The sequence below is a fragment of the Rhinolophus hipposideros genome, assembly GCF_964194185.1.
Source record: "Rhinolophus hipposideros genome assembly, chromosome: 10".
NCBI lineage: Eukaryota > Metazoa > Chordata > Mammalia > Chiroptera > Rhinolophidae > Rhinolophus > Rhinolophus hipposideros.
Window position 1 is genome coordinate 11,307,138 of NC_138056.1, and position 27,947 is coordinate 11,335,084.

At 49.3% G+C, this 27,947-nt stretch overlaps 1 protein-coding gene across 1 annotated transcript; it reads left to right on the forward strand.

The window, feature by feature from the left end:
* Positions 1-1,672: 1,672 nt before the first annotated feature.
* Positions 1,673-27,901, forward strand: SLC43A3 (solute carrier family 43 member 3; the record flags this gene model as incomplete). Its single annotated transcript, XM_081062668.1, is given in 20 exon segments — positions 1,673-1,679; positions 2,392-2,486; positions 2,488-2,554; positions 2,937-3,057; positions 11,728-11,774; positions 14,591-14,635; positions 14,638-14,666; positions 14,896-14,988; positions 17,125-17,240; positions 17,242-17,274; positions 18,369-18,436; positions 19,514-19,687; positions 19,922-20,034; positions 20,036-20,041; positions 24,067-24,112; positions 24,115-24,226; positions 24,881-24,993; positions 24,996-25,003; positions 25,555-25,643; positions 27,889-27,901. Coding segments are annotated over 20 exon segments (1,395 nt in total).
* Between the last annotated feature and the right edge of the window lie 46 nt (positions 27,902-27,947).

Here is a 27,947-nt window from a genome sequence, read left to right on the forward strand (position 1 = left end):
TCTTTTGTGAGAATTACTATCATGAAGGTACTACAGCCGTCATTTCACAAGTGGGGCAGGCAAAGCGCCTGCTCTGGGCTGTGTACCCAGTAAGCAGCTGGGTATAAGGACCAGAGTTGCCTGTACCCCATGCCGTCAGCGGCTTGGGTGGTGTTGCTTTCTTTAGCCTTTGTGTTTTGGTAGAGATCTGAGAAATACTTGCTGGTTCTGGCCTTGTACTGTTCTAACCTCTTATGTCTTCCTCATTAAAAAGAAGGGTGGGGGCTGGGGCCGGCCCGGTGGCTCAGGTGGTTGGAGCTCTGTGCTCCTAACTCCAAAGGCTGCCGGTTCGATTCCCACATGGGCCAGTGGGCTCCCAACCACAAGTTTGCCAGTTCGATTCCTCGACTCCCGCAAGGGATGGTGGGCTGCGCCCTCTGCAACTAGCAACAGCAACTAGACCTGGAGCTGAGCTGCGCCCTCCACAACTAACACTGAAATGACAACAACTTGAAGCTGAACGGCACCCTCCACAACTAAGATTGAAAGGACAACAACTTGACTTGGGGGGAAAAAAAATTCCTGGAAGTGCACACTGTTCCCCAATAAAAGTCCTGTAAAAAAAAGTATTTTTTTAAAAAAAGAAGGGTGGGCTTGGAATAGCTTGAGATCCCTGGGACCCTGGGGGTGGTGGGATCCAGGAGCCTGGTCATGGGAGTCTCCTGACTGCACTGCACATGAAAGAAGCTCTCCCCCTAATTCAGTTTGTGAGGAGGAAATGGCCACCCAGGCCAAGAGAGCCAGCAGCTCACAAGCTCTGTCTGGGCCAGAATGACAGCAATACAGCTGCTTTGGCTGGCTAGCTCACGCTGATCACAGACTCCAATGGGCAATTATACATGTCTTTGATTAATAAAAAATGGGGCAATGAATGAATACTTAATCAATGCAGTCTGGCGGGGAGGCTCTTTCAGAACCGGGCTGGGGGTGAGGCAGGGAATAATCAAAGGATCGTAGGAGGTGAAAAGGCAGGGCACCCCTCCAGGGGGTGGTTTTGGAAAGCTGTCCAGTCTGAGTCCTTCTGTCTCTATTCTGTGCTGGAGATTTACTGGCAGCTCTGGGAGCATTGGATCAGGAGAGAAGGTTGAGCTGGTAGACGAATGGGTAAAAATGTGTTCTGTGCCCACCCACGTGGTCAAGGAAAAGCATAAGGAATAGGGGTGTGTCTGTGTGTCTGTGTGTTCTCTGTGTGTATGCTGTGAGTTTGTGATCGGTTGGGTTCTGTGGGTCTGCCTGCTCATGCGATGGTATTAAAATTAACTGGATTGGGGAGGGAGGAGAGGCCAGGGAGCTGGGAAGCTGAAAGAGCATCAAAGCAGATGAAAAAGGCCACTGCTGGGGTTAGAGGGGGAGACAAGAGAGAAGGTCCCAGGGCTTCATCAAAAATGGCATGAGAGACTGCAGGCCCAGGAGAAGAAGGAAGTAATGGCGAGTGGGAGGCGTTGGACCTCCCCCAACACTGTCCTGCTTGTCCTGGCCCTTCCAGCTTGGCTCCGGGCTAGGAGGATGGGGAGGGGCGGCCACAGAGTGACTCGAATCCTGGAGAGCCTGGGAGGAGGCAGCGGTGGGTCGCCAGGGATTGGCCGGCCACAGGCTGTAAAGGTCAGGGGGCCAGGGCCAGGGTGTAGGGGCCATGGACGGTGAGGTCCCCTGACCCCTGGGGTGACTATGAGGGACGGCAGGACCTCATGCTGCAGGGGTGTGGCCTCTGGGAGCTTTCGGGCAGAGAAAGAGGAAAGGCGGTGGTGAGGGACATGACGAGTCCTAGCTGATGGTCGGGGAGGATTCGGTCGGAGTTCAGATATTTTGGGCATTAGACTGGTCCTCATTGTGACTGACTAGCCAATATGACCTTGGACAAGTTGACAAAACACCCTGGACCTTTTGCTTCCCTGTCAGCGAGAACGGAAGGTAACAAAACAAGTTTGCCAGATTGTTGTGGAAATTGGTGAGGACATATATAAAGTTCCGTCACTCACTGTGCCTGCTTCAGATTTGCTGCTGTCATTATTTTCATGGACAGTCTCCAGAATCTGGGCTCCGTTCCTGCTTTGCGACCTACTGCCAGATGTGGTGGGATTGAAAGGCTTTTTGCAACTGTTTCTAACAGCTGGCTTCTCTCTCCAGCCCCCAAAGAACACTTTGTCCACTGGTTCTCTTTCCACAACCCCTGTACCAAGCAACCTCTGCCATCTTTTACAGGATCCAGAGAATCGCTCACCGACGGTGTTTGCCTAAGCTGGAAACAGCCAGAACTAGAGAGCTACATGAAGGGAAGGGCCTGCCAGGGGAACTTTCCAAGTGCTCCAGTGTCAGAGCCTGCGCTCCTGTGGCTGGCCATGGACTGACCCCTGTGCGTGGACACCCTGCTGACAGGGCTGCTGGAATGCCGTGGCTTTGCCAGAGGCCTTTTCGGCTGGGCATCCCTGGTGTTTGTCTTCAAAAATAGAGCATTACTTTGAGGAGCTGTGTGAACCGAATGCTGGGCTGATGGGCAATGGCACGGGGCAGGACGGTAAGGGAGTGATAACTTCTCTAGGAAGTTGAGTTTGGTTCCTAGCTGGTGGGAAGGGGTAGGAAGGACTGCACCCCCAACCCACCCTGCCAGGTGTTCTGTGGTGAAAGGAAGAGACTGTCAGCCTTCCCCGTCTTCCCCTTTCAACCTAAGGGGTACCTGCAGAAGGAGTACCAACTTCTGAGGGATAATTAGGGGCACTCACATTTCAACTCACCTAAGGGAAAACTTTCTACCATGGAAGCTGTTGGAGATGGAAGGGGCTGCCCTAGAGGGGAGCCAGGTTGGGTGCCCACCTGGCAGGAAGGCCAGGATGGACGGGAGGTTGGCCCATCCACCCTGGGCTCCTGATGTCTTGCTTTCTCTCCTCCAGACTGCAAAGCCCAGGATGAGAGGTTCTCACTCATCTTCACCTTGGCATCTTTCACGAACAACTTCATGACCTTCCCCACCGGCTACGTCATTGGCTGTTTCAAGACTACCGTGGCCCGCCTCATAGCCATGTAAGCCCCAAAGGCCCAGCGTGGGCACAGGTGGGCAGGAGGAATTCTGTTGGCAGCAGCCTCGTTGAAGGGAGACCCAGGCCGGGCCGTGCCCCAGCAGCTCGGTTAGAAACAGCCCAGGATGTGGACCCACCTGCTTTCCACACCCCTACTTCCTTTTCCTCACCTTCCTTTGCTCCACATGAATGTGTGTTCAGTGTGATGCTGGATTGAGCAGGAGCCCAGGCCTACTTCCTATGAGGGCTGGTCTGGGGCCACGGCTAACAAATTAGCTGTACCTAAAATTGTCAGTCTGCCTTCGCCCTGGGGTTTCCTGTTTGCATCTCCTACAAGGCCTCACACCCGGGGGTTCAGGCTTAATCCTCCTCCTGCTCACCCTCCATCACTCCCCAGAGGCTTAGCTGGTAAGGTCTCCTAGGCATCTCCAGCGGTGAATTTCAGGTCCCTTCTGACTAGAAGGGAGACATGGGGGTTTCCCCATGGAGATGAGTTAGGGAGGGTCAGGGACTTGATCTCCAGCACAGAGGCTGCCACTGCAACTCACCAAGTGGCCTGCTATTTCCATCCTGCTGGGGGCTGTTAGGACCTGAAGCAAACACCTCCTGGCAGGCACGTGAGAGGTTAGTTGTCAAATAGAGGGAATGGAGGGCCAGCTGGGCCAGAAAATAACCAGAGTAAAGCAAGTGCCTTGGGCTTTGGGTGCATAATGACTTTATCTCAGCCTCAGGGTCTTTGGCTCCCTGTCTCTTCCACTTCCCTCTCCTTCCTTTGCCCCTTCCTCTTCTCCAGCCTTAGCATGTTAAGAAAAACATAGTCTTCCTTCCTGTATTTCTCCTTCACTTTCACACAGAACATTTCACTTCTGACACTCTGGTCACCCAATATGTGGGATTTCCCCACACCCAGCAATTCTGTGACGCGAGCTGGGTGTCTACAGTTTAACTCAATTCTGACATTCTCTACTTGGAGATAGCATTCGATCTCACAGTGAAGGGCTCAGTCCCATGAGACCACCCATTTCAGATATCTCAGGTGGAAGGTCTCCTATGGGGGGGAGGGGAAAATTTCCCTCTCTCCACTCTTAGTTCTTTTGGCTGATCTAATAGTCAAATTGACATAAAGCAGATTAACCAGAGAAAATAACCAAATTTAATTACATATGTATGTACTTGGGTTCCATAAGACTATGGGGCCTGCCAAATGGGCCCTTGAGACTCATATGCCATCTTGAGCTAAGGAGAAAGGGGGTGGGAGTAATGGTTTAAGGACGGCAATTCCTAATGGAGATGGAAAAGCAAATGTTTGGTACACAAGTGTTTGCTGGGCCATCTTTAGCAATGGGACACTGAGAAGACTTTGAGCAAATAGCTGTTCTAGGTTCCTCCCTCTCACACACTAGTTCAGACTAAACTATAGTTATCTTTGATGTTTGCTCCCTTCCTGGATCAGGTGCTCTCAATTTTTTTTTTTATAAAGATTTTATTGGGGAAGGGGAACAGGACTTTATTGGGGAACAGTGTGTACTTCCAGAACTTTTTTCCAAGTCAAGTTGTTGTCCTTTCAGTCTTAGTTGCGGAGGGCACAGCTCAGCTCCAGGTCCAGGTGCCGTTACTAGTTGCAGGGGGCGCTGCCCACCATCCCTTGCGGGACTCGAGGAGTTGAACCAGCAACCTTGTGGTTGAGAGCCCACTGGCCCATGTGGGAATCGAACCGGCAGCCTTCGGAGTTAAGAGCATGGAGCTCTAACCTCCTGAGCCACCGGGCTAGCCCGCTCTCAATTTTTTTTAGGCAGTTAGGGCAAAAGTTTCTTCCCGAGTGTTTTCTTTCTTAAAAATAACCAGCTTCAAATAATCACTATCCTAAAGAGGCATATTTGGGGTGGCAAACTCTACTCCCCTTCACCAGGTTACCCCCACTTCTGTCTGAGTTGGCTACAAGTCAGAGGATCCCAGGACTTCTTCCCCCTTGGATTTGAATATTTGCTCCAGCAGCTCACAGAACTCAGGGAAACACTTACTTACTCGTATTAGTTTATTAAAGCACATGGTAAAGGGTACAGAGAGACAGCCAGGTGAAGAGATACATATTGGCCATTCTCATAAAACACCCAAGTAAAGGAAGCACAATTTCTTTACAGAAAGCTGGGAGGGTCCCGAGCACAGGAGCTTCTGTCCCTGTGGAACTGGGCTGTGTCACCCTCCTGGTATGTAGGTGTGTTCAGCCTGGAAGGTCTGAACCCCATACTATTGGAACTCTATGGAGGCTTCCTCACATAGGCATGATCAATTATTAACTCCTTTTCCAACCCCTCTCCCCTCTCCAGACAAGTGTGTGGGGACAGGGCTGACAATTCCAAGCTTCAAATCATGGCTTAGTCTTTCTGGTGACCGGCCCCCATTCAGGAGCCCACTCAGAGTTGCTTCATCAGAACAAAATATCCTCTAATGCTCTTAATCACTGGGAATTTACAAGGGTTTTAGGAGGCCTGTGTCAGGGGCTGGGGACAAAGATTAAATACATATTTTTTATTATAAAATCATTATATCACAGTCTACTTCCTAGTGTTGGAGCATGGCTCCCTTATAGCAAAGCAATCATAAAGTTCAAAAGATATTTAAATTGCATATTACAGATCTCTTTCAATCATTAATAACTATCCAGTCCATCATCATGTCATATGAAAATGTATCCCAGGGCCGCTCAGGTTTACAGGCGTCTTTTCCATCTTATCTAGTTCTGAAGGCAGGAGTGGTGTCAGCAAAATATGGCTTCACCTTGTTAGGCATCTGGTATAATTGAGCCAAGAGACAATATCGTGTCCTGCTCTGAGCTTCTTTTGAGGTGTTAATGTAATATTGAATTTCCCTCATTACGTAACCCATTTATCCATCCCCCTTGCCTTCCGTGACCATTTTTCCTCTCTCCATGTGTCCCCAAACAGTTGCACCTGGGGAAGGGGCAGTGGGTTCAGTCTGGACCGCAGGCAACAGTACCCGTCTAGCCAGTGCCTGCCCCTCAGTCCACTTCTGTTCAGACAGGGTGAGGTTACGCGGGGGCAGAACTAGTGGGCTGTCTAGCACCAGGCAACCTAGCTGCTTTCACTATTAGCCCCAATTTTGTCAGAGGAGATGAAGGCACATCCTGCCCCATCCGGCCCTTAGGAATTGTAACATAAAGGTTACAAACAGTGACAGTTTCTCACTTAGGAATCCTCCCTGTTTCCATTCCTTGTAGATGCAGCCCTGGTCCTGTGACCACTGTGTTGGTAGGGAATAAAAAAAAAAGTTGAGGTGCTGTGGGGCAGAAAGAATACCAGCACCTTCCCTACCCCCTCTGCCCCAGAAAAACAGAGACATCTGTCCAGTGGGACACTCCTTTAGGCCCCCTCATGTTGAGTGTGAACACATACTTGTGAAGGCACGTAAGCCAGCCCTTCATGCCCCATCTCCTTCCGTTTCCAACAACCAGTGTTTCAGTTGCTTGATCGAGTTCTCTATCAAACTGGTACCCGAAGGAGAAGATCTCTGTCCATGGTTGGACAGTATGGGTTCTAAAGTGTGTTCCTTGGTCAGAAGAAATGATGGTCAGCCATCCACACGGGTACAATACGGGATCTTTTGCAGCACTCGAGCGTGTGCACCGGCAAGCCAAGCCCAGTCCAGAGTCAGTGTCTCTTCCATTTGTAGCTGCCCGGGGCTCCCAGCATCGGTCTCTCTTGCCAGCTCTGTTCAGGGCCTTACCCCCAGGGAACCTGCCACATGGCCATCTGCTGGCTCTGTCTCTTTTGCTGGCAGGTAGAACAGCTCTTACTGGCCTTTTGTGCCTCAGAGGATGTAGGAAGACTATGTATAGATCCAGCCCATCTCAGCACTGCAGCACCCCCATCTCCACTCAGTCCCTGGACCCAGGTGGCCTCCTTAAGCGAGCACATAGACACATCTGTTTGTGGATCTCAATCATTATCTGAACCTGAAGAGGGGTTTTTCTAATAGTCATAGACATGTCCTACTATAATGCACCCCTCCAGTGCCATCTTGACGTCCACAGGGCGACCCCGCCCCATCCAGGCATCCTTTCACAGACCAGGTTGCCCTCTGCCTGACCATATATGGTCAGGTCGTTGGCCACTGCCCAGGAGTCAGTAAAAACCCAAACATAGGGGCTTTTTCCATTGTTCAGTTCTTCCATCTCTGCTAGGAAACTAGCCCTCAGCTCAGCCCAGTGAGCTGCTCTGTTTTCACCTCGTTTGATCTGAAAGGGGGCCTTCCCGATGGGATACCATCCATTCAGCATGGAACTGCCGCCCACAGCCAAGCAGCTCTTTGTTGGTCAGTGAAGAGTCCTTTATAGGGCACTGTCCAAGTGACAGGCAAATCTGGCAGCTCCTCACACCGTCCCACAGTCAGTCCTTGGGGCAAAGAGGCTGCTCTGTCCTCCTCCTCGCATTCCCCAGGCAGTGGGAGCCTGTATCAACCATTTCCCTGTAATTAGGGAACTCTTCTGAGCACTGCGTCAGAGCGTTTCTCCATCGTCATCCAAGACATTATGGGCGTTTCATGTCTTAAGATCATTTTATGCCCTTCAGTCATTGGTGAAGCTTCAATTAATACCTGATAACAAGATAATAAATGCCCCTCAGATGGCAATTCTCTAGTTCAACGTCCGGTAGTCATCGTTGAGAGGTGCCCCCAGGCTTTTGCCATAGCCCCAGTCTCGGCTGCACGTGGGCTATGGCATAGAATGTGTCCCCACCAGCATTCCAGCTTCCAGTGCACGCTGTGTTCCCGTTTAGCATGTCCAGGGATGTGGCTTGAAGAGCAGGCTTACATACCTTCTGTTTTGCAATACTAGGTAGGGGAACCATGTCCGTCCCCACAACACAATCAGGTCAAAGAGACACAAGCAATTCCCACAAATGCTGTTCAAACATACCAATTCTCCTACAAACTTATTCCTGCAACCTCAATTCCTTCCATCCCTAACGGGAGTCTCCATTAGGATTTTATCAACACGTTTGGGGTTCATAGTACGAGCTAAAAGAAGTGTTCCCCCACGTGACATATTAGTCATTCTCACAAAACAGGTAAAAGAAACGCAGTTTTTTTACATAAAGCCTGTTGAAACATCCCAACTTTTGCAGTCTTAGCTACCCTTACAACTTCAAGTTCTCTCATAAAAACCAGAGCCCTCCTCAGGGCTTCACCGGTGGGTTCTGGTATCACAGTACGTGAGGCTCCTATTTCACGGAACCCTGAAACTTCTCTTTTTTAGCCCCTGACCAATATTTACCCACTCTTGTGAAAAAGAGTTTGGGTCCCCAGTGAGGGACCAAGGGACTCTGTCCCTTTTGTCAATCTTTAACTTGATTAACCTGCCACAAGCCATCACTGTTCTGGTTTCTTCTTGTAATCTCTGTCTCCTGGCTTTAATTATTTTTCTAAACTGCAGTAGATAGACTGGACTTGTTTGGGGACACTTTAAGGCTGGGGGACCAGCAGGGGCTCCCCTTGACCCCACCCAACCTTTGGCAGTGCTGTATCAAAACCTTTGTTTTAAGGCCCATGGCGTTAGCAGGGTGAGCAAGTATTATGGTCTTCATACTGCCAGGAAGTTTCTTAGCTGCTGACGAGATCGGAAGTGGCATGACGACCAGTACAGGAAAGCCCATTTGGGCCCAGCCCTGAAGGCCAGCGCTTTGAAGGCACTTCCCAAGCAATGGGGTCTGTGCTGGAAGAGGTTGGGGTGGAAGCCAAACAGCCCAATTCTGCTGTCAGGAAGGGTGTCAGGGTCTGGCTGATGAAAAATGGCAAACACATCACAGCCTTTGCACTCAGTGATGGGTGTTTGAATTTCATGGAGGAAAATGATGAAGTTCTGGTTGTTAGATTCCATCACAAATGTCGTGCTATTGGTGACATTCCCGGAGTCCGCTTTCAACTTGTCAAAGTCACCAGTGTCTCTTGTTGGCCTTATTCAAAGGCAAGAAGGAAAGGCCACAATCCTAAGTTTAATGGTGAAAACATGGTACTATTTGCTGTCTTCACCTTATTCCTTAACAACCATTTAAAAATGTCTACCCTGCTAAGACCAATCCCTTGTTTCTTTCCATTCTCTTGTGAATTAACCTAATATGTTTATCAACATCCCTAAGACTCATGAGGGGAAGCTGAGACAGCAAATTCAATAAGGCTTTTTGACCTGTTTGTTGGTTTTGCAGCAATAAGGTTCTGTGGGGTGCCCACGTGAAAGGGGCCCCCTTAAGCACAGCATTTATTAAACCGTGGTCTGGCTAATGGCCATACTCAGCGATGACTATCCTGGTCATCAGGAAAGCCAGTCCCACGTGGCTTGCACACAAAGTGTATCAGCTGCTTCGACTGGGGTGCTCCACTTGCCATTGATAGGGGGGCACAGACCCTATACTGGTTTTTATCCAGTCCGCCGGGCTGACCGTTCCCTCAGGAATGGCCTCCTGTGTGTCCGGATCACATATAGCCATCTATGATTTTTCCATTGTGATCTGTGGGGCCAAACATGCTCTTCCACTCTGCCACATTCAAAGCCAAAGACACAGCCCCAAGTTAATGACTCACGGTCCATTTCAGGAGAGGTTTCTCAGGAAGCTGATAAGGCCGATCCACAAAATGAAACAATTCCTTCACACGATGCCCCCTGGGTTCAATGGTATCTTGGTTTTGCTCTCGTCTCGCAATAACGGCCTTCTTGGGGAGCAGAGGTCATGGAGGTACTTTCTGTTGTCCCTGCGTAATTTTTCCCTTGGCACATTGGCTTTGAGGCTGGTGGCTAAAGCTCGGACGGCCCCGAATCTGAACTTGGTCTAACATCAAGGTCTGACCCAGCTCTCTCTTTTAATTTCATTTTAGCGATGACAGGTAGCTATGGCCAAGAGATCATGTAGTTCACATTTTTCTCTTTAGTTTGCATTTCCTTATGCGTCCAGTGAACCAACTCCCCAAGAGGTAGATCCATCTCTAAATTCTGTTGGTAACTTTTACCTGTAGTGACTTAACGGAGACACAGTGGCTGCTCACACCATGACGGACCACACGGCCCCCCAGGAATCAGAGATTCTTTATCCCACACCTTTCCATCCTTTTTCTTCCCAAACCACAGCTTTCCACGAGCCAGGGCCATTGTAGCAAATCCTCCCTCACTGACACCAACTCTATTGAAAAACCTACACTTCTCCTGCGTCTTTCTCCTTTCCTTTCTCCCATAGAACACTTTACTTCTAACACTGCTGGTCACCAGATGTGTGGGGAGGTTTCCTACACTGTGCAATTTTGTGACACCAGCTGGGTGTCCTACAATTTAGCTCAATTCTGACATTCTCTCCCTGGAGAGAGGGTCAGATCTCACAGGAAAGGGCTCAGTCCCACGAGACGCCCCCACCCCCCACTTTAGATGCCAACCACAAGTGGTAGGTACCCACAAGTTCTGTCTGATTTGGCTACAAATTGGAGGTTCCTGGACCCCCTCCCCCCACACCCATTTGTGTTTGATTATTTGCTAGAACAGTTCACAGAACTCAGGGAAGCACTTATGCTTACTGGTTCATTAAAGGACATGATGAAGGATACAGATAGACAGCCAGATGAAGAGATGTGTAGGAAAAGGTCTGGGCAAGTCCTGAGCACAGGAGCTTCTGTCCCTGTGGAATTGGGCTGTGTCACCCTCCTGGTATGTAGGTGTGTTCAGCCTGGAAGGTCTGAACCCCATACTATTGGAACGCTATGGAGGCTTCCTCACATAGGCATGATCAATTATTAACTCCTTTTCCAACCCCTCTCCCCTCTCCAGACAAGTGTGTGGGGACAGGGCTGACAATTCCAAGCTTCAAATCATGGCTTAGTCTTTCTGGTGACCGGCCCCCATTCAGGAGCCCACTCAGAGTTGCTTCATCAGAACAAAATATCCTCTAATGCTCTTATCACTGGGAATTTACAAGGGTTTTAGGAGGCCTCTGTCAGGCTGGGGACAAAGATTAAATACATATTTTTTATTATAAATCACAACATTACACTAAACTACTGCTTTTATTACCCCACGCCTTACAAGACTTCCAAATTGCTAAACAGTCCCGATAACCTTGGGGTTGTGGTCCTGAAATTATAGCTCCCTGGAATTTTAAGCTTAGGGTCTAGACCAGTCCAATGATTTCCTTCTAGATTCATCCAGAAAAGGTTATTGAGGCCCAGAAAGGGCAATGCCTTGCCCTAGATCACAGCAAAGAGGATTTAGGATTCAAAGTTTATTTTATTTTATTTTATTGGGGAAGGGGAACAGGACTTTATTGGGGAAAGCGTGTATTTCCAGGACTTTTTCCAAGTCAAGTTGTTGTCCTTTCAATCTTAGTTGCAGGGGGCGCAGCCCACCATCCCTTGTGGGACTCGAGGAGTTGAACTGGCAACCTTGTGGTTGAGAGCCCACTGGTCCGCGTGGGAATCGAACCGGCAGCCTTCGGAGTTCAGAGCATGGAGCTCCAACCACCTGAGCCACTGGGTCAGCTCCAGGACTCAAGGGTTTGATTCATAGACCAGACACTAACCCTTTTCTCGAAGGGATTAGCCTATTGGGACTTCAGCCACTCTGTCCCTCCAGGTTTCTCTTTTCTTGACAACATTCTCCATCTCTCATTGTGTATTTCAGATTTTTCTATACTAGTGCCATGCTCATCATAGCCTCCATCTCTGCAGGTGGGTGAGTGCTGTCAGCTGGATGGGAGGGACACCTAGAGCTCAGGGGCCCCTGGTGGGTAGGGCAAGTGCGGAAGGTGATGTCAGGACACACTGGCCTCCACAGTTATTTGGAGATCCATAGACCTTGAGCTTGAGGGAATCCTTGAAAGAGTTACTGCTGGTTTGTGAAAACAGTTTGGTCTACTGTGAAATGTGAAAAATAAGGACAATAGAGGGATTGCTTCTGAGAGTAAAATTTATTCAAAAGATCACATCCGGGGGCCGACCTGGTGGCTCAGGCAGTTAGAGCTCCATGCTCCTAACTCCGAAAGCTGACGATTTGATTCCCACATGGGCCAGTGGGCTCTCAACCACAAGGTTGCCAGTTCGATTCCTCGACTCCCACAAGGGATGGAGGATTGCGCCTCCTACAACTAGCAACGGCAACTGGACCTGGAGCTGAGCTGTGCCCTCCACAACTAAGACTGAAAGGACAACAACTTGACTTGGGAAAAAAAAAGTCCTGGAAGTGCACACGGTTCCCCCCCAAAAAAAGTCCTGTTCCCCTCCCCCAATAAAAAAAAATCTTTAAAAAAATTTTTAAAAAAGATCACATTCTTCCTCTTCTATGTGTTTAAATGTTCTCTCTTTTTAAAATGAAATGGTAATAGGAATGACAGTGGTTTTTGAAAATATCCTTACTTAGCAGGGCAAAAGTTGACCACCCTACTGTTGTCAAAAGTTTTCTTCTCAAATTTCACTGGTCTATAAACATAAAATTCCCAAAGTCTGGGGAATTCCAATCCAGGTTATTTCCCCAGTTTGTAGAGGAGAAAATTGAGGCTTGAGAGAGACCCCTGGCAAAGACTTGCTCAAGGCCACAAAGCAAGTTAGTAGAAGGTGGAATCCCTGGCTGGTCAAGGGACAGCTTCCCATATTCTTCCCCAGTGTCAGTTCACTTGGCTCAATTTTTGGGTTAGGAAGTAACAGCCCGTAACTCTTGTGTGTGTAGTACCTGCACCGACGCTGGAGGGCGCCACAGGGTCACCTCCATCTGTGCCCAGTAAACACCGCTGAGCGTTTTTGTCCATACAGATCTCATGATAGACTGGCACCTTGAGTCAGTTATTTAAAACCACTCTCCTCATCAAGCTTGCTTCATCTTTCCTAAAAGCCTGTGAATGATTTTCAAGTGGCTGAATGTGGAGGGTGTGTTTGACTCTCATTTGTGAATCAGTTGAGCAACAATTCCCCCTTCCTTTTTATGTTTTGGAAAAAGTGTTGGGACCACACTGTTCCTATTGTGAAAGGAATCTCAAGCAACCTTTAGTGCATTAGGAGAGATGCACCTTTTATAAAGGCAGAAATTGAGTGGTAACTAGTGTGAACACTCCAATGGGCACTTAACCATGCTTCTCAAGGTGCAGGACAATCGTTAAGTCGGAGGATATTAGGAAGTACACACATGCTACAAACATGGAATCACCCACCTGGTGGAAGAGTTATTCCCTTCTTATTTCAGTGTTCTGATTTCATGAAGGAAGGTCTTCCCATGGGGCTGGTATGATTTTAACATTGTGGCAGGAGCAGGTTTCAGGCTTTGAACATTCTGAGGGCAACTGCATCCAGTTACAATTTAATGATATTGTTTTCCTTTCACTGTATCTTTTTTTTTAAGTCTGCCCTATTCTTTTTTTTTTAATTTAAATTTTTTATTGGGGAACAGTGCGTTTTTCCAAGGCCCATCAGCTCCAAGTCATTGTCCTTTAATCTAGTTATGGAGGGCACAGCTCACTGGCCCATGTGGGAATCGAACCGGCAACCCTGTTGTTCAGAGCTCGGGCTCTAACCAACCCAGCCATCCCACTGCCTCTCACTGTATTTCTTTTTGCTGTTACTTTCTATCCATGACAAGCAAGACAAGTTGCTTTTCATTTACAGTAGTGATACAAAGTTTCCTTTAAAAATAATAGATTTGTTTTGGATAGGAGTGAGTCAACTTAAAGAAGATGTTTTAGCAAAACAGGCATGGGTTATGGCTCAAATCATGAAGGTGGGCAGAGATCTGTGGTTTGGGAAAGATTAATTTCTTAAGCTTCCCACTATCACCACCGCCGCCCCCCGACATTTCAGTTGTTCTGCTGTTATCCAATACTTTCCAGGCCTATTGTAATGATTTTTTTAAATTTTTTTTATTTTGCATGTGGGTCTTTTCAAGGGCAAGAAGTGTTCTTTACTCATTCTGCATTTCCAATGTCAAAAGCACAATGCCTGGCATAAAGGAAATGTTCAAAGTTTAATGAACAAAGAAAGGACAATCCATGGCCATTGTCTAAGATCTCACAGCACACCATGAGGCAGGCAGAGTAGGGACTGTTATTCTCATTTACAGATGAGGTGACTGAGTCACAGATTCAGAATCTGGCTCACAGTCATGCAGTGAATTAGAGGCGGGGCTTGGGGGCTGAGTCCAGGCTTCTCTCTCCCATAATGTCAAGGGTGAATAGAGGATTGCTTGTGTTTGGTGAAGGAATGGAGCAGTGGCTTCACTCTGAGTCCTGCCTCTATTTGTGAACATCCATGCCTGCCACAGACCAAGGGCCATCTTTGGTGGGACCGAGAAGGTGGCTCAGAAACCTCTGCAGAGTCGCACTGTGGGGACATTTGGGGGAGCCCTGAGCAGTACCCTAAGACCCCAACTTCTGGAGGGCTTGCTAGAATTGGGGCCCTGCCCCAGGGTTGTCAGGGATTTGGAGAAGGCGGAAGCCAGTATTGGAGGCTCCAAGTCTCGGTGGCCCTGTAACCTGACCCGCCTCTGCCCTTGATTGGTCCACACTCAGCGCTGCGGCTCTTCCTGCCCATGCACATGCTCATTGTCGGGCCCTCCTGTTTCTGATCACCAACCTGCAGGTGAGAGCCTGCCCTCATCCCAGGCACCTGGCAAGAGGCTGGAGAGGGCGGGGGAGGGCCAAGCACTTTTCTGCGTCGGCTGCCTCACATGGGGTTGGCCCCAGCCAGGGCGGTGGTTCCTGGCTGGAGGGTGGTCTGGGAATAAGGAGGGCCTGGAGCATGCTGGGAGCACAGGAAATATTTATTTCATGAATAAATAAGTGATTCAGGCTGGTCACGTGTTCTCCAGATTGGAAACCTGTTTGGCAAACAATGCTCAACCATCATCACCCTCCACAATGGGGCATTTGACTCTTCCTCCGCTGTCTTCCTTATCATCAAGGTAAAAATTAGCAACAGCCAATATTTATTGAACCTTTACATATGCCAGACACTTGTCTTGTGAACTGTGCACGATTTCTCTCTATCAACGCTTCTGCGGCTGGTAAATGTGATACTTCAACTGGAACCCTGGCCTGTCTGGTTCTAGAACCCCAGCTTGTGACACGTAAGCCCCATTCTTTACACTTATGTAGGGTTTCGGGCAGAGGCTAAGGGAAGGTGTGGCTATTACACGCTTGGGCCAGTGTTGGGCAGAGGGTGGGAGCCCTTTGGGATGGAGGGTTTGCACCTGTGATCTGGTTGGTCCAGGAGGAGAGATGTGGCTAGTGCAGCGGCAGACAGAGATGCTGCTCCAGCTCTCCTGAAGGCTCATGCTGAGGTTCGGGGGAGGGGTATCAGGCTAGTAACGGTCCACCCAGGCACCATTCTACCTTCTTCATTGCTAACAATTTCATCTGGGCAGTGATGTGCGCAGCCCAAGGGATCAATATTGATTGATCTAAGCCAATTGGCAATCCCTTTTCCCCTGGTTAGTGATGGGTTGAGGTGGTCATATTATCCAGTCCTTATTAACGAGATGAAGGTGGTATATACTGGAAGACTTTAAGCGACATTTTCCTCCCTGATGGAAGGTGAGAGCAGAGCAAAAAGAAAAACCTTCCTCCTTGGTCTCCTTCTCACCCTTCCTCTCTGCATGTTGTGGGAGGATGTGACAGCTGGAATTGTGGCCGCCATACTGGAATCATGCAGCAACCAGCTGGAGGACAAAAGCTGGCACACGAAGGATGACTGAGTGAAAGGAATGCAACCTGCGCAACCTGGGACTTCCCTTTGGGCTTGTGTTAGGCCAGAGGCAGCTGGCACAACCTGTGGGCCATGGGGGAAGAGAAGAGGATCTCTGGGCCTCACGACCCAGACATAAGACAGCTTCGTCTCCTGAACAGCTTGGCTTGGAGGGTCACCCAGAGACGGAGCCCCTCAGGTACTTGCGCAAGCCTTCCTACTTCTAGTACAAGAGCCACTTTCCAGGTTGTCCCTCTTCCCCCTGGACAGGACTTCCTTTCTCTCTCCCCTTCTTAGCGTGGAAAGGAGAGTCCCAGAGCAGGAGTGGGAGTTCTTAGTTCCAGCTGACCTTGCTGCTGCTTATTCTGCCCTCGAGCCATTCATCGAGCCTCTCTGGGCCTTACTTTCACCCTCTGTAAAACGGGGAGGTTGGGCTAGATCGATGGTCTCCAAACTGGGTGTTGAGGGACACTGAGGGGACCCCGTCAATGTTATATCAGTCACCAAGGAGGATGAGGGGACGATGACTGTGCCACTCCCCGCTGATGTGGTTTGTGAGTTGAACTTTTATGTAAAATTTTGTTTGAACAAAAGAACTTTACTGCTATTGAAAAACAGAAAGCACCGGGTTAGGCGATCTCTGAGATGCCACACTCGGAGGTTCTCTAGGGCTGTGGGATGGCGGGCACGCCGTCTCCCCTGCTACTGGGTGAGCCTTAGGGTGAGGGGGAGCTGAATGTGCCAGGCATCCTCGGTCAGCTTCCAGGGTGGAGGGCAAGAGGACTCATTCTTGGAAATGGAGTCCCTGCCCCTGCTTCTCACACTGACTTTATTTTTTGTATGACAAAATAGGGATAACATCAATGTACCATCTTAACCATTTTTAAGTGTACAATTCAGTGGCATTAAGTTCATTCATATTGTTGTGCAACCATCACCTCCATTCATCTCCACAACTCTTTTCAGCCTTGTAAAACTGAAACTCTGTACCCCTTAAACAACAACTCCCCATTCCTTCCACCCCCAGCTCCTGGCAATCACCATTCTACTTCCTGTTTCTGTGAATTGGCCTACTCCAAGTACCTCTGATAAGTAGGCTCATACATACAGTATTTGTCCTTTTGTGACTGGCTTGTTTCACTTAGCATCATGTCCTCAAGGTTCATCCGTGTTGTAGCATGTGTCAGGGTCTCCTTCCTTTTTAAGGCCGAATAACATCCCACTGTATGGCGAGACCACGTTTTGCTTGTCCGTTCGTCTATGACAGACACGTGGCTTGCTTCTACCTTTTGGACATTGTGAATTTGCTGCTGTGACCACAGCTGTCACACTGACTTCCCTTCTTTTTCTGCAGTTTCTTTATGAGCAGGGCATCAGCCTCAGGGCCTCCTTCATCTTCCTCTCCGTCTGCAGGGCCTGGCCTGTTGGGCGTACCTTCCTCCTGATGCCCCAGGGACACATCCCACGGCCCCCCCAACTACAGCTCCCCCAACTACAGCTCCGGGTAAGGATTGTCACCAGAGCCCCTCCCCTGACCTGGAGTAGGAAGCAGGGCACACGGTTACAGCAGGGCAGAGGAAACCTGTCACCGGAGAGGACTAGAACAGGGGTGTATCCATTAGCTATTGCTGCATAACAAGCCACCCCCAAACTCAGTGGCCTAAAACATTACGCATTTATTATTTTTTCACAAGCCTGTGGGTAGCTGACTAGTTCCACTGATCAGGGACAGACTTGGATGACAGGCTCACTCATGTCCTGATCATCTGGTGGGCTAGCTGGGGGCCAGCTGGTCTAGGATGGCCTCCCTCACGAGGAGTTTGTCTGGCGGTCATTTGGGATGATGGGTACCTGGGTCACCTGGCTCTCATCCTCTAGCAGGCTAGCTTGGGCTTGTTCACAGAGTGGTTTCAAGAGAAAGTGTAGAAGTGCCCAAGTTTTCTTAAAGTTGAGGGTTGGAAATGGCTCATCCATGACAAGGCCAGCCCAAATTCAGGGGGTAGGGAGTAGTCGGGGCTGCAGTCCCATTGCAAAGGGTGGGGCACAGAGGAGGTGAAGAAGTGTGCCTGTTTTGCAGTCTATCACCACGAGCAGTAGAGGGAGGGCGCACATGACACGTGCCGCTCGCTTACCATGTGCAGACTCCATGTGCTCTCTGGTTTCATCTTGCGAGCATCCTCTCAGATACATTCCCTCATCTCCGTTTTCCCAGTATGAAAATTGAGGCTCAGAAGGGCGAGGGTTGAGCCACGTGACCAGCTGGGAAGAGGCCGAGCTGGGATTTGAACGCAGGCCTGTCCTACTCTTCCCACATTTCCAGTGATTTCCAAACTTCACTGCCTGTTAGAATCCCTTGGATCACATGGAGATCTTTAAAAAATATGGAAGCCTGGCTCGCACACCCCAGCATTCTGATTTCACTGGCCTGGGCTGTGACCTGAGCACTGTGGTTGTTAAAAGGTGATTTCAATGTGCAGTGACATTTGGCGCCCACTGCACTGTTCCCTCCAGCCTGAGTCTCAGGCTCAGCCTGCAGTGCGTGGCCTGGGCTGGCCTGGGCTGGGCTGGGCTGGGCTGGTGGGGCTTCGGTTTCCTCAGCCTGTGCTCTGGGAATGGCACCAGAGAGGAGGAGAAGGAAAAGCTGAGCCTGCAAAGCTGCATCTACAGTGAGAGGAATTGCTGTCACCAAAGGAAGGGCAGCCCTGCTGGGAAGCCCGTTTTCCTTCAGAGCCTGGCCTTTCCCTCCGTCCAGAGTCCCCAGGAACTCAGACTCAGGAAAGTTCATGTGGAAAAAGGACCTGGAGGATCTCCCCCGCCCCTCATTTCATAGGAGGTCCAGAGAAGGGCACGACTTCCATCCCTTCTCTGTTTTCTGTCCCTCTTTCCTTTCTTTCTCATCTATCACACCGCCTGGCCCTACATTCAGTCTTCCGTCATTGCCTTCCCTTCGCTGTACTCCTCAATGCTACTGGCTTATTTGTCCCCATTGCTGCAGGTCCCCTGGGTCGGCCTTCTCTCACTGTCCCATCTCCACTGCCGCCTCTTTTCCCTCCTCTATCTGTCTTGAGTCTTTGGTATAAACATCACAAACCACTGTTGGCTAAGGTAGAAACAACAGGATTCTGGAAAGCTCCCCAAATCAAGGGGGAAATGAACTTGCCAGGCTCCAGGAAGAGAAGAACCATGATACCTCTGGGATCTTAGTCTAAAGCTATGGCTAGTGTGCCCCTCACGGGACAATGATCAAATCGGTCCACGGTGGGTGAGGAACAGAAAGAACACTTAAGTCACAGTCCCATTGGGAACACGAGGAATAGGGCAGGGGATTTCCAGAAGAAACCAGGATCCTGGGACCAAAAGAAGGGGTTGGGTGGAGCTGTCTGCTGCCACCCCTCATGTCGTCTCCTCTCCCCTTCCCTCCCCTCCCCTCCTCATTTTCTTTTCACCATCACGGCTGAGGAAGATCAGGGAAATACTAGTGTAAGAAGTGGTGTTGAACCCAAGCTGTGAAAGAGGTCGGTTTTCAGCAGACAGAGAAGACCCCAGGGAGGGAGCGTCACGCAAGGTGGCAGGGCCAGGAAGGCCAAGGTGTGGAGGTGGGCATGTACGATTGCAGGCAGCTCGGAGAGCACGTGGAGCAGATCTAGGTGCGAATGGAAGGTGAGCTCTGACCTCAGGCTCTCACCCACCCCAGCCCTCTACTTGCCTTGTAATTCATGCCCAGCCCCTCCTTTCCCCAACAGAGATCCCAGGACCAGGGAAGAGGCCGGAACCCCGCGTTTTCTGGAGCCATGTTCTCTCTCAGCGCTTCGCCTGGCACCCGGTATGGCTGTCTGTGATACAGCTGTGGCACGGCCTCTTCATTGGCACCCTCAACTCTCTGCTGACCAACCTGGCCGTTGGGGACAGGGTGCTAGGTATGTGGCAGGGCTGGGAGGCAGCCCATCTGCACATCCCAGCTGGGGACTTGGAACCTCGAGGGTGCAGGGTGCTAAGCTCAGCAGGGCGATGTGCTGCAGAGGAAAGTCTGAGCAGGGGTATGGAGAGGAGGGTCAGACAGGCATGGGCAGCAGGGGGAGGGGGCATCCTGTCCTGTAAGGCAATCCTGGAAATGTCTTGCTCCCCATCCCACCCCTCTCTGTCCTCCGCAGTCAGCAGCTACACAAACACCGTTGCCATTACTCAGTTTTTTAGAGTGCTGTGTGCCCCCTGGAATGGCTTCCTCATGGACTGTCTTAAACAGAAGTACCAGAAAGAAGCACGAAAGATGGGTGAGACCAAGGCTCCAGAGGATCAGGGAACCAGGATGGGAGAGATCTTCATTTACCTTCATGCCCATCTTCTCTTTTGTTCTCAATCCTTTTCTACTTGTATCCATCCATCCACCCATCCATCCATCCATCCATCCATCCATCCATCCATCCATCCACTAGTCACTGAGTGCCAATTATTTGCCAGCCATAGTTCCAGATTCAACAATAGGCAAGGCAGTTATTTCCTTGTTCTCAAGCTGTTCTCAGTCTAGAGAGTGGAGAAAGGCACTACAATCTGTGAAGTAAACCCAGAGGGCTATGGGGACATGAAGAAGAAGAGCATATAACCTGTTCCAAAAGAAGATGGGATTGGTGTCCAGGAAGGCTTCCTGGAGGAAGTGACATCTAACCTGAGACCTAAAGAGTGAGTAAGAAGTGAGGAGATGAAGAGGAGGGCCTAGGAGAGTGGCCCAGGAATCCAATGGGGTCAAGCCAGTGAAGGAGAGAGAGAAACATTGAGGAATCTGGGGAATTCCAGAAAGTTATTATACTAGTCTGGCTGGCCAGGGCACAGAGCCCTGGGGACATGGTGGTGGGGTGGAAGGTTGGAGAGAGAGAAGTACCGTGTTTCCTCGAAAATGAGACCTAGCCAGATAATCAGCTGTAATGCATCTTTTGGAGCAAAAATTAATATAAGACCCAGTCTTATTTTACTATAATATAAAACCGGGTATAATATAATATAAAATATAATATAATATAATATAATATAATATAATATAATATAATATAATATAATATAAAATACTGAGTCTTATATTACTTTTTGCTCCAAAAGACGCATTAGAGCTGATTGTCTGGTTAGGTCTTATTTTTGGGGACACAGGGTAAGAAGGGGAAGGCAGCATGCCATGCCGAGGAGCTTGCTCATATATGATCCTTGAATGTGTGGAGGAATGGAGGGGCGCTGAGGTATTTTAACCTGAGGGGGTCTGGGGTTGGTAGGGACAAAAACAGAGAGTAACATTTCTCCTACAGTTTCCTCCATACCTCACCCACTCCCCTGCACTGCAGTCTCTTACCCCAGCTGGAGTGTTTTAAAGTGTTTAAAATCTCTGACATCAAGTCATTTCATCTGTAAATACTTCAGTTAGTATCTCTAACAAATAAGGCCTTTTTTATGTACACCTCACTATAATATTGTTTCTTGATATTATCTAATATGCAGTTCTATTCAAATGTCCCTAGTTGTCTCAAGTGTGTCTTTTTACAATTGGTTTGTTCAAATTAGGGTCTACACGATGTATTTGGTTGATGTGCCTTTTATATCTTTTGAAATCTGTGTCCCCATCTCAATTTTTTTCTTTTTTTCTGGTCGTTTATTTGTTGAAGACCCTGGGTCATTTGGCCCATCAAATTTCCCACATTTTGGATTTGGCATCCTTTTCATGTCATTTAAAAACGTCTTTTTGATTGGGTATTTTCTGTGAACGGGCAAGTTGGAGGCCTAGGAGACTCAGTTTAATATTTTTTGGCAAGAATGATTCCGAGGCGGAGCCGTGGGCTTCCAATGGGCTCCCATCAGCAGGCCCCTGGTACCAGCTGTCCCTGTTTTATGATGTTAAGATTGATCAACGGGTTCAGACATCGGCAGTCTGATCGGCTCGGCTCGTATATAAGGTTTCCCATCAGCTGCCTGCCTAATGATTTTAGCAGCCAGTGATGATCAATGCCCACACCAGTAATTCTATTAGGGCTGCAAAATGGTGATTTTCTATTTCTATCCTCCCTTCTGCTTCTAGAATTCCTCTAGAAAGAAAAACTTTCCCTCATTATCTATTTTGTTACCCAGAAATAAATGCTTGGTTTTTCCTCTATTTCCATGTCATAAAAATGAAGTTGCCTTAGCAACCTCTAGGGGTGACTACACGTTGTTCCTCTCTGAAAGTCTTGTTTTAAATATCTTTGAATGCGTTTCAGTCCATTTCTATCACAGTTCTTCTTGATGTTCACATTGCCCCATCTTTGGCCACTGGGCACCTTATCAATCCAGTATCTGTGTCTCTTAGACATAATCCTATTAGTTTTAGCGAGTGTCTTTACATTCCAGCACAATGAGATGTGTAGGTCCATTTCATCGGGTATGTTTCCTGCTCCACACTTGAAACCAGCCATTTCTCCAAGTAGCCCTGGGTCCTCGTAATGGGAAATGGTACTCAAAGGTTCCAGTCTGGATGCTAATGCTTCTAGTTCTCTTGGGTTGTCACTGCTTTTAGGCCTTGGATAGAGGTAAGATATACACACATTTTTCAGATGAAAAAGAACATCATGAATACCTAATACTGATATTTTAACTCAAATTTTACTTCCTTGATTCTACATTTACATATATTTTTCTCCCTCTGAAAATTATGGTTCCTAACAATACTCCTGATTCCTAATTATACATACTCATACACTATATACTATATACTCGTACATACACAAGATACTATATACATATCCACATATTTTAAAAACATATTTCATACATAATTGCTGGTTTAGCAACATCAATACTATTAATAATACAATAGCTACGTGCTGTTGGCCCTTCCTCCTGCCGGCCTTCCCTCCCTCCCTCCCTCCTTCCCTTTTCTCCTCCTCCTCCTTCTTCTTTCCTTCCTTCCTCCCTCCCTCCCTCTCTCCCTCCCTCCCTCCCTCCCTCCTTTCCGTTTTTATCCTTAGACTATCTCCCACAAGAAATGTAGTCAATTACTGTTTGTTATAAGTCATCAACTTGATATAAATGATGTTCATTGGTTTCATTTTGTTTCTAATTCTGGGGGATTGCTTTTCTTCTTTTCTTCCTATTATTTTTAAAACATTTACATATCAAACATTTACATTTTTCCAAAGCCAAAACTGTGAAACAAGATATATTCAAAGAAATTCGTTTTCCTCACTGTTTCCTGTACTCCATTCCTTCACTCTCTCCTTGGTAATTACTTTTACTGGTTTTTTTTACTTAAAGAAAGACGATATATAAATATACTTTCTCCCTTTCTTACATCAATGGTAGTGTACTGCATACCCTGTTCTGTAGTTTTCTTTCTGGGTAACTCTGTCGACCAAGCATAAATGAATCAGGAGACTTTGCTAAAATTAAGTGACAAAGTTTTATTCAAGGGTCTTAAGTGAGCAAATTACAATTCTGGAAGCTCTACCAGGCAATACCCAAGGTGTTCCAAAGAAAAAGAAAAGGTTGATTGTTTTTATGGTAAAAAGCACATCCTTGAGAAAAATCAGTCCCGCCTGCTTAGCTTGGTCTGAGCTAGTGATCTTCCTGATGGCTGGTGGTCTGGACACGTGACCATTCTTTTTCCTAAGTCCTTCAGAGGGTTACCTACGTACCTCCAGTCATTGATGCACAACTGAAATGTTCTAAAGTACATTCCCAGGCTTAAGAAAAATAAAATCGTTTCTCTCCTGTTTCAGCCCCCTGACTTTCGTCAGCTTGGCGATCGTGACTCCAATTTGTTTCTTCACTTCTTCCTCATCCCCATCCTGCTCCACAGCGGGGGGGGGGGGGGGGGGGGGGGGGGGGGGCCTGCCCTCATTCCTTTAGCCGCTGCCGAGTTCTCTGTTATGCGGCTGCAACATGGTTCATGCAGCATTCCCCTCTTGGGGGCTATTTGGAAGGTTTCCAGTCTTGTGCTATGACCAGTAATGCTACTTGGAATATCTGGCTCTGGGTTGCCAGGGGCAGAGCAGATGTGGAGCCCGTTAGGAGGCCATTGTAATAATGTATGAGCGAGTTGCTGGTGGCCTACAAGATGAGTCAGTGGGGATGGAGAGGAGTGATATTTAGGAGGTAGATTGTCAACATTTATTGATGGATTGGAGATGGGGCATGTGGGAGAGGATGATTCAAGAGTGACCCCAGGTTGCTGCCTGGATGGGTGGGTGGGTGGTGGCTCCTCCTTTTCTCCCCATCTTCCTTCCCCCTCCTTGCCCTCCATGGTGCCCCGCCAAGGCAGTCCCTCCTCTTCTCCCTTGGACAGGGTTTCTCGGCCTCTGCGGCGGCGCTTTTATCAGCGGTGCCTTCGCTGGTGCCCTCTGTGCCTCGGTCCGCGCCGTCCCCATCCAGTATGTCACCTTCATGCTGCAAGTGATCAGCCGCTCCTTCCTCTATAGGGGCAATGCTGCCTTTCCTACCCTTGCATAAGGGGGCTTGGGGTGTGTTACCTAATGCGGGACACACTGGGGCAAAAAGAAGCGTGCTGTAGGTAAGGAACTAGGAGGGGAGGATAGACCTGGAGGTGGTCAGGTGAGGGAGACAAGGTCTGGGAGCAGGTGTGGGGGCGATGCCTGGAGGGGGGCTGGTGGGAGGGATAGAGCATTCACATACTTGAGCCTTCATGTCGGCTCTCCCCTCTGCCCCTGTTGTCTATCCGGTGAACTCCTATTCATCCTCCAGGCTCCATTTCTGTTCCAATTCTCCCAGGAAAGAGTTGGAGAGAAAGTGTGTTCCTTTCTTTGTGCTCTTGGCACGCACTCTAGTCTTGCTTCTTTTGAGAGAGCACACATCGCCTGGCGTACAACGATCTGCTTATGTGTTCTGTCTTTTCCTTGAGACCTCCCTGGGGCACAGCCCGTGTCTGGGTCCCTGCTGTTTTCCTAGGGCCCAGTACAATGCCCTCTCTGTGTTCTGTGGTTTAAAAGCCTGAGCCAAGGCAAAGGGGGTGGGTGGGTGAAGGCAGGCCTAGGACAGAGGAGTCAGAAGCAAGTGGCTGACAAAGGCCCACGAGGAAGGGCAGGTTCCTACTCCACGGGCGCTGGCCCTGAAGCTCACTGCAAGCCCCTTGTCTCTCCCAGTTTCCCTTCAGAGCACTTTGGGAAGCTCTTTGGGCTACTGATGGCCCTGTCAGCCATCGTGTCTCTGCTCCAGTTCCCCATCTTCACCCTCATTAAAGGCCCCCTCCAGGATGACGGTTCTACATGAGTACTGTGAAGAGGGGCGGGGTGGTGGCTTTAGACGACCAAGGCCAGACGGGGCAACTCTGTGGGCCCCCAGCAGGAGGCACTGCCACACTTGGCAGTGTCCTGATCACGGCACAGCTCTCCGCCCTCATTTGAAAAAGCTCAGCAAAGTGTAGAACAGGAGTTTAAATCCATCATTACCAGAGAAAGAAAGAAAAAGGACTGAACTGAACCTTAACACACTGAGAATTCCCTGATTGGGACACCGGACGAGCCTCAGTGAATACTCAAGAGACGTGTGTCCTAGCCAGTGCCTCCACCAACTTCTTGTGTGATCTTGTGCAAGTCGTTAAATGCTCTCGAGGCCTCTGTTTCTTCACCTGTGAAATGGACATAATATTCTTCTCCCACCCTACCCCACAGGGCAGAATGAACACTAACCTCTGGTCCCTCCTCTGGGGCGCTGTAGTGTCTGAGTAGAAAATAACGAATGGGACAGAATTCCGATCCCTTTGCTGGTGCTGCTCTGGGTCCTTGGACTTCGCCTCACTCCTCCTCTCCTCCTCCAGGTGAATGTGATGTTGGTGCTTTTCACTCTTTGGACGTTCGTCCACCCCTTCCTGGTGTACCATGAGTGCCAGCGGAAAGAAACCCTCCTGCAACAGCCTAGCTCAGAAGCCCTTGATTTTCAGCTCTGCAGATGCTTTTGCTCACCTGTGCTCACCTTAGAGGACCCTGTGTCCAGAAAGACTTTGCCCACCCAAACTGTTTGTATTAAGTACCCATTATTTTTCCTTAAAAGAAAAAAAAAAAGCTGTATTTGACTACCAGCCAAGAGTTTTGATCAGCAAGAAAAGAATCTCAGTTGCCAAGCTGATTGACATCATACAGCCTGAAAGCAGAGGCACGTGGAAGTTCTCCTTAGTTCCACAGCAGGAAGGAAGCGTATGGCTGTGGCAGACGTGGCCTGAAGGGTAGTGATGTGATGGGAGAGAAGGTGTGTCACCTACTTCTCTAGGCCTGTTTGGCCCTGAAGCCCTTGTGTGCCTGGGCTCTGAGCTGCTGGGTGATTTTCTGGGCCTCAGCTATGCCACCTGGTGTCTAGAGGTGGCACCCAGTTCACCCTCAAAGGCACAGTCTTGGTGAGAGAATGGTGGCAAGCCTGGGGAGGTAGAGGAGCAGACGGGATGGGTGGGGGCGCCTGGGCCTGAATCCCAAGTCTGCCACTGATGCTGCATGACCTTTGGCAGACCTTTCTCTGGCCTGCACATCAGTTTTCCCATCTGTGAAATGAGAGGGTTCCGGAGCTGGAGGTTCTTTCTGGGGCTAATGTTCCCGAAGGTTTTAAGAACAGAGGCAGAGTCAGGCCTCCCACAGGGCCTTGGGAACCAGGAGGCCTGCTTGACTGCAGGATTTCTGGCAAAGCCTTTTGGGCATGTTTTCGTCTACAAGAAGGGGGATGATTATTTACTTTGGCCATCATATAAAATCTTTCTCTGGGGGATAATTTTGCAGATAAATAAAGCATCTCTGCCTAAGGCAACTACTGCTCCTCCTCTCCAGCCTTTGGGGCTGTTGTGTGTGTGTGTGCATGTGTGTGCCTGCCCCGTGCGCCAGCCTGGGAGTGGAGATGGAAGAATCTGGGTGCAGTGTCCTGGTGGGGCTGCTGGACCCCGAGGTGGGGCAGGAGCCCCAGACGAGGATCTGACCACCTGGGCGGGCTTTAAACCATCCCCCACCCCCAGGAATCTCTTCCTTTGCCTCCTCTTCCTCCCTACCCGCCTCCACCTGGGCAGTCCACACCCCCAGCTGGAAGCACTAGGCAGACTCAGAAGGTCCAGGTGTGAGTCTCACTTCTGCCGCTCAGCGTCTGGGCATGTGCCTTCACTTCTCTGGATCACAATTTCCTCACCGGCAAAATGCAGTTAATCATTTCTACCCCTGAGGGTGTTTGCGAGAATTTAAAGTAATTGCTACCGCCTGGTACGTGGCTGGAGCACACGAGCATTTGTTCCTTTAATTACTCATGACCAGAGAGAAATGGGTAGCAAGGAGGGAGAAGGCCAGGAACCCAGAGGGAGAGAGATGGTAGGTGGGCGAGATGGGAGAGCATGGAACACGTTGGGTGTTCCATTCCACTTAGGCAGGAGAAGGACTGGGAGAGGAGGGTCAGGGGGAGGGGGCTGGCAGGCAGATTCATTCATTTACTGTCATTGTCAACGAATGTTATAGAGCCCTTACTATAGGTCGGGTAAGTTTCAGGTGCTGAGGATACGGAGATGCACAGAGTCTGAAGCCAGCTCTTCTCTGAACTGCTGAAAGGTAATTTCCAGGGGCCTAGGAACCTGAGTGTGGGGACAGAGTCCCAGAGAGCAGTTTCTAGCCTCTCGTGGAAAGGTGCTGGCTCGGGTGGTAGATGGTCATCAGCTGTGACTAGTTGACCGTCAGCTGTAACCAGTGAGCTGTTAGCCACTGATATAACTGCCCTGGCTACGCTAGCAGGTGTGGATTGCAGCTAGCAAGTGGGGTGGGTTGGTTGGCAGAAAAGGGGACCGCGGATGCAGATCACGCATCGTGTTGAGCCTGCTTCCTGTGTCTCCAACCCAGCCTCCAGCGAGACTATAGTGGTATGAACCCCCCATCCATGGCTCCGTGGGTGTTCCTTTTTGGCCTCACCATATTCTGTGTCTGAGAGCCGGACCAGAGACCCTGCGTAACACTGGGTCTGAAGACAGACACCAGAGTGCTAATGGGTGTCTTGGATCTTATCTTTCTCAAAAACTTTCCGTGGCTCCCTGCTGCCCAGGGGGAAATCCTAGTTTCCAGCGTGGCATTCAAGGCTCTCAGCAGTGTGAGTCCAACCTCTCCCCTGACCTCTTCACCTCCCACCTCCGGGGAAACAGCTCATCCCGGTAGCCCCAGGTCCCTGGTCTCTGGGTCTGGAAACACTCCAGTTTCCTTT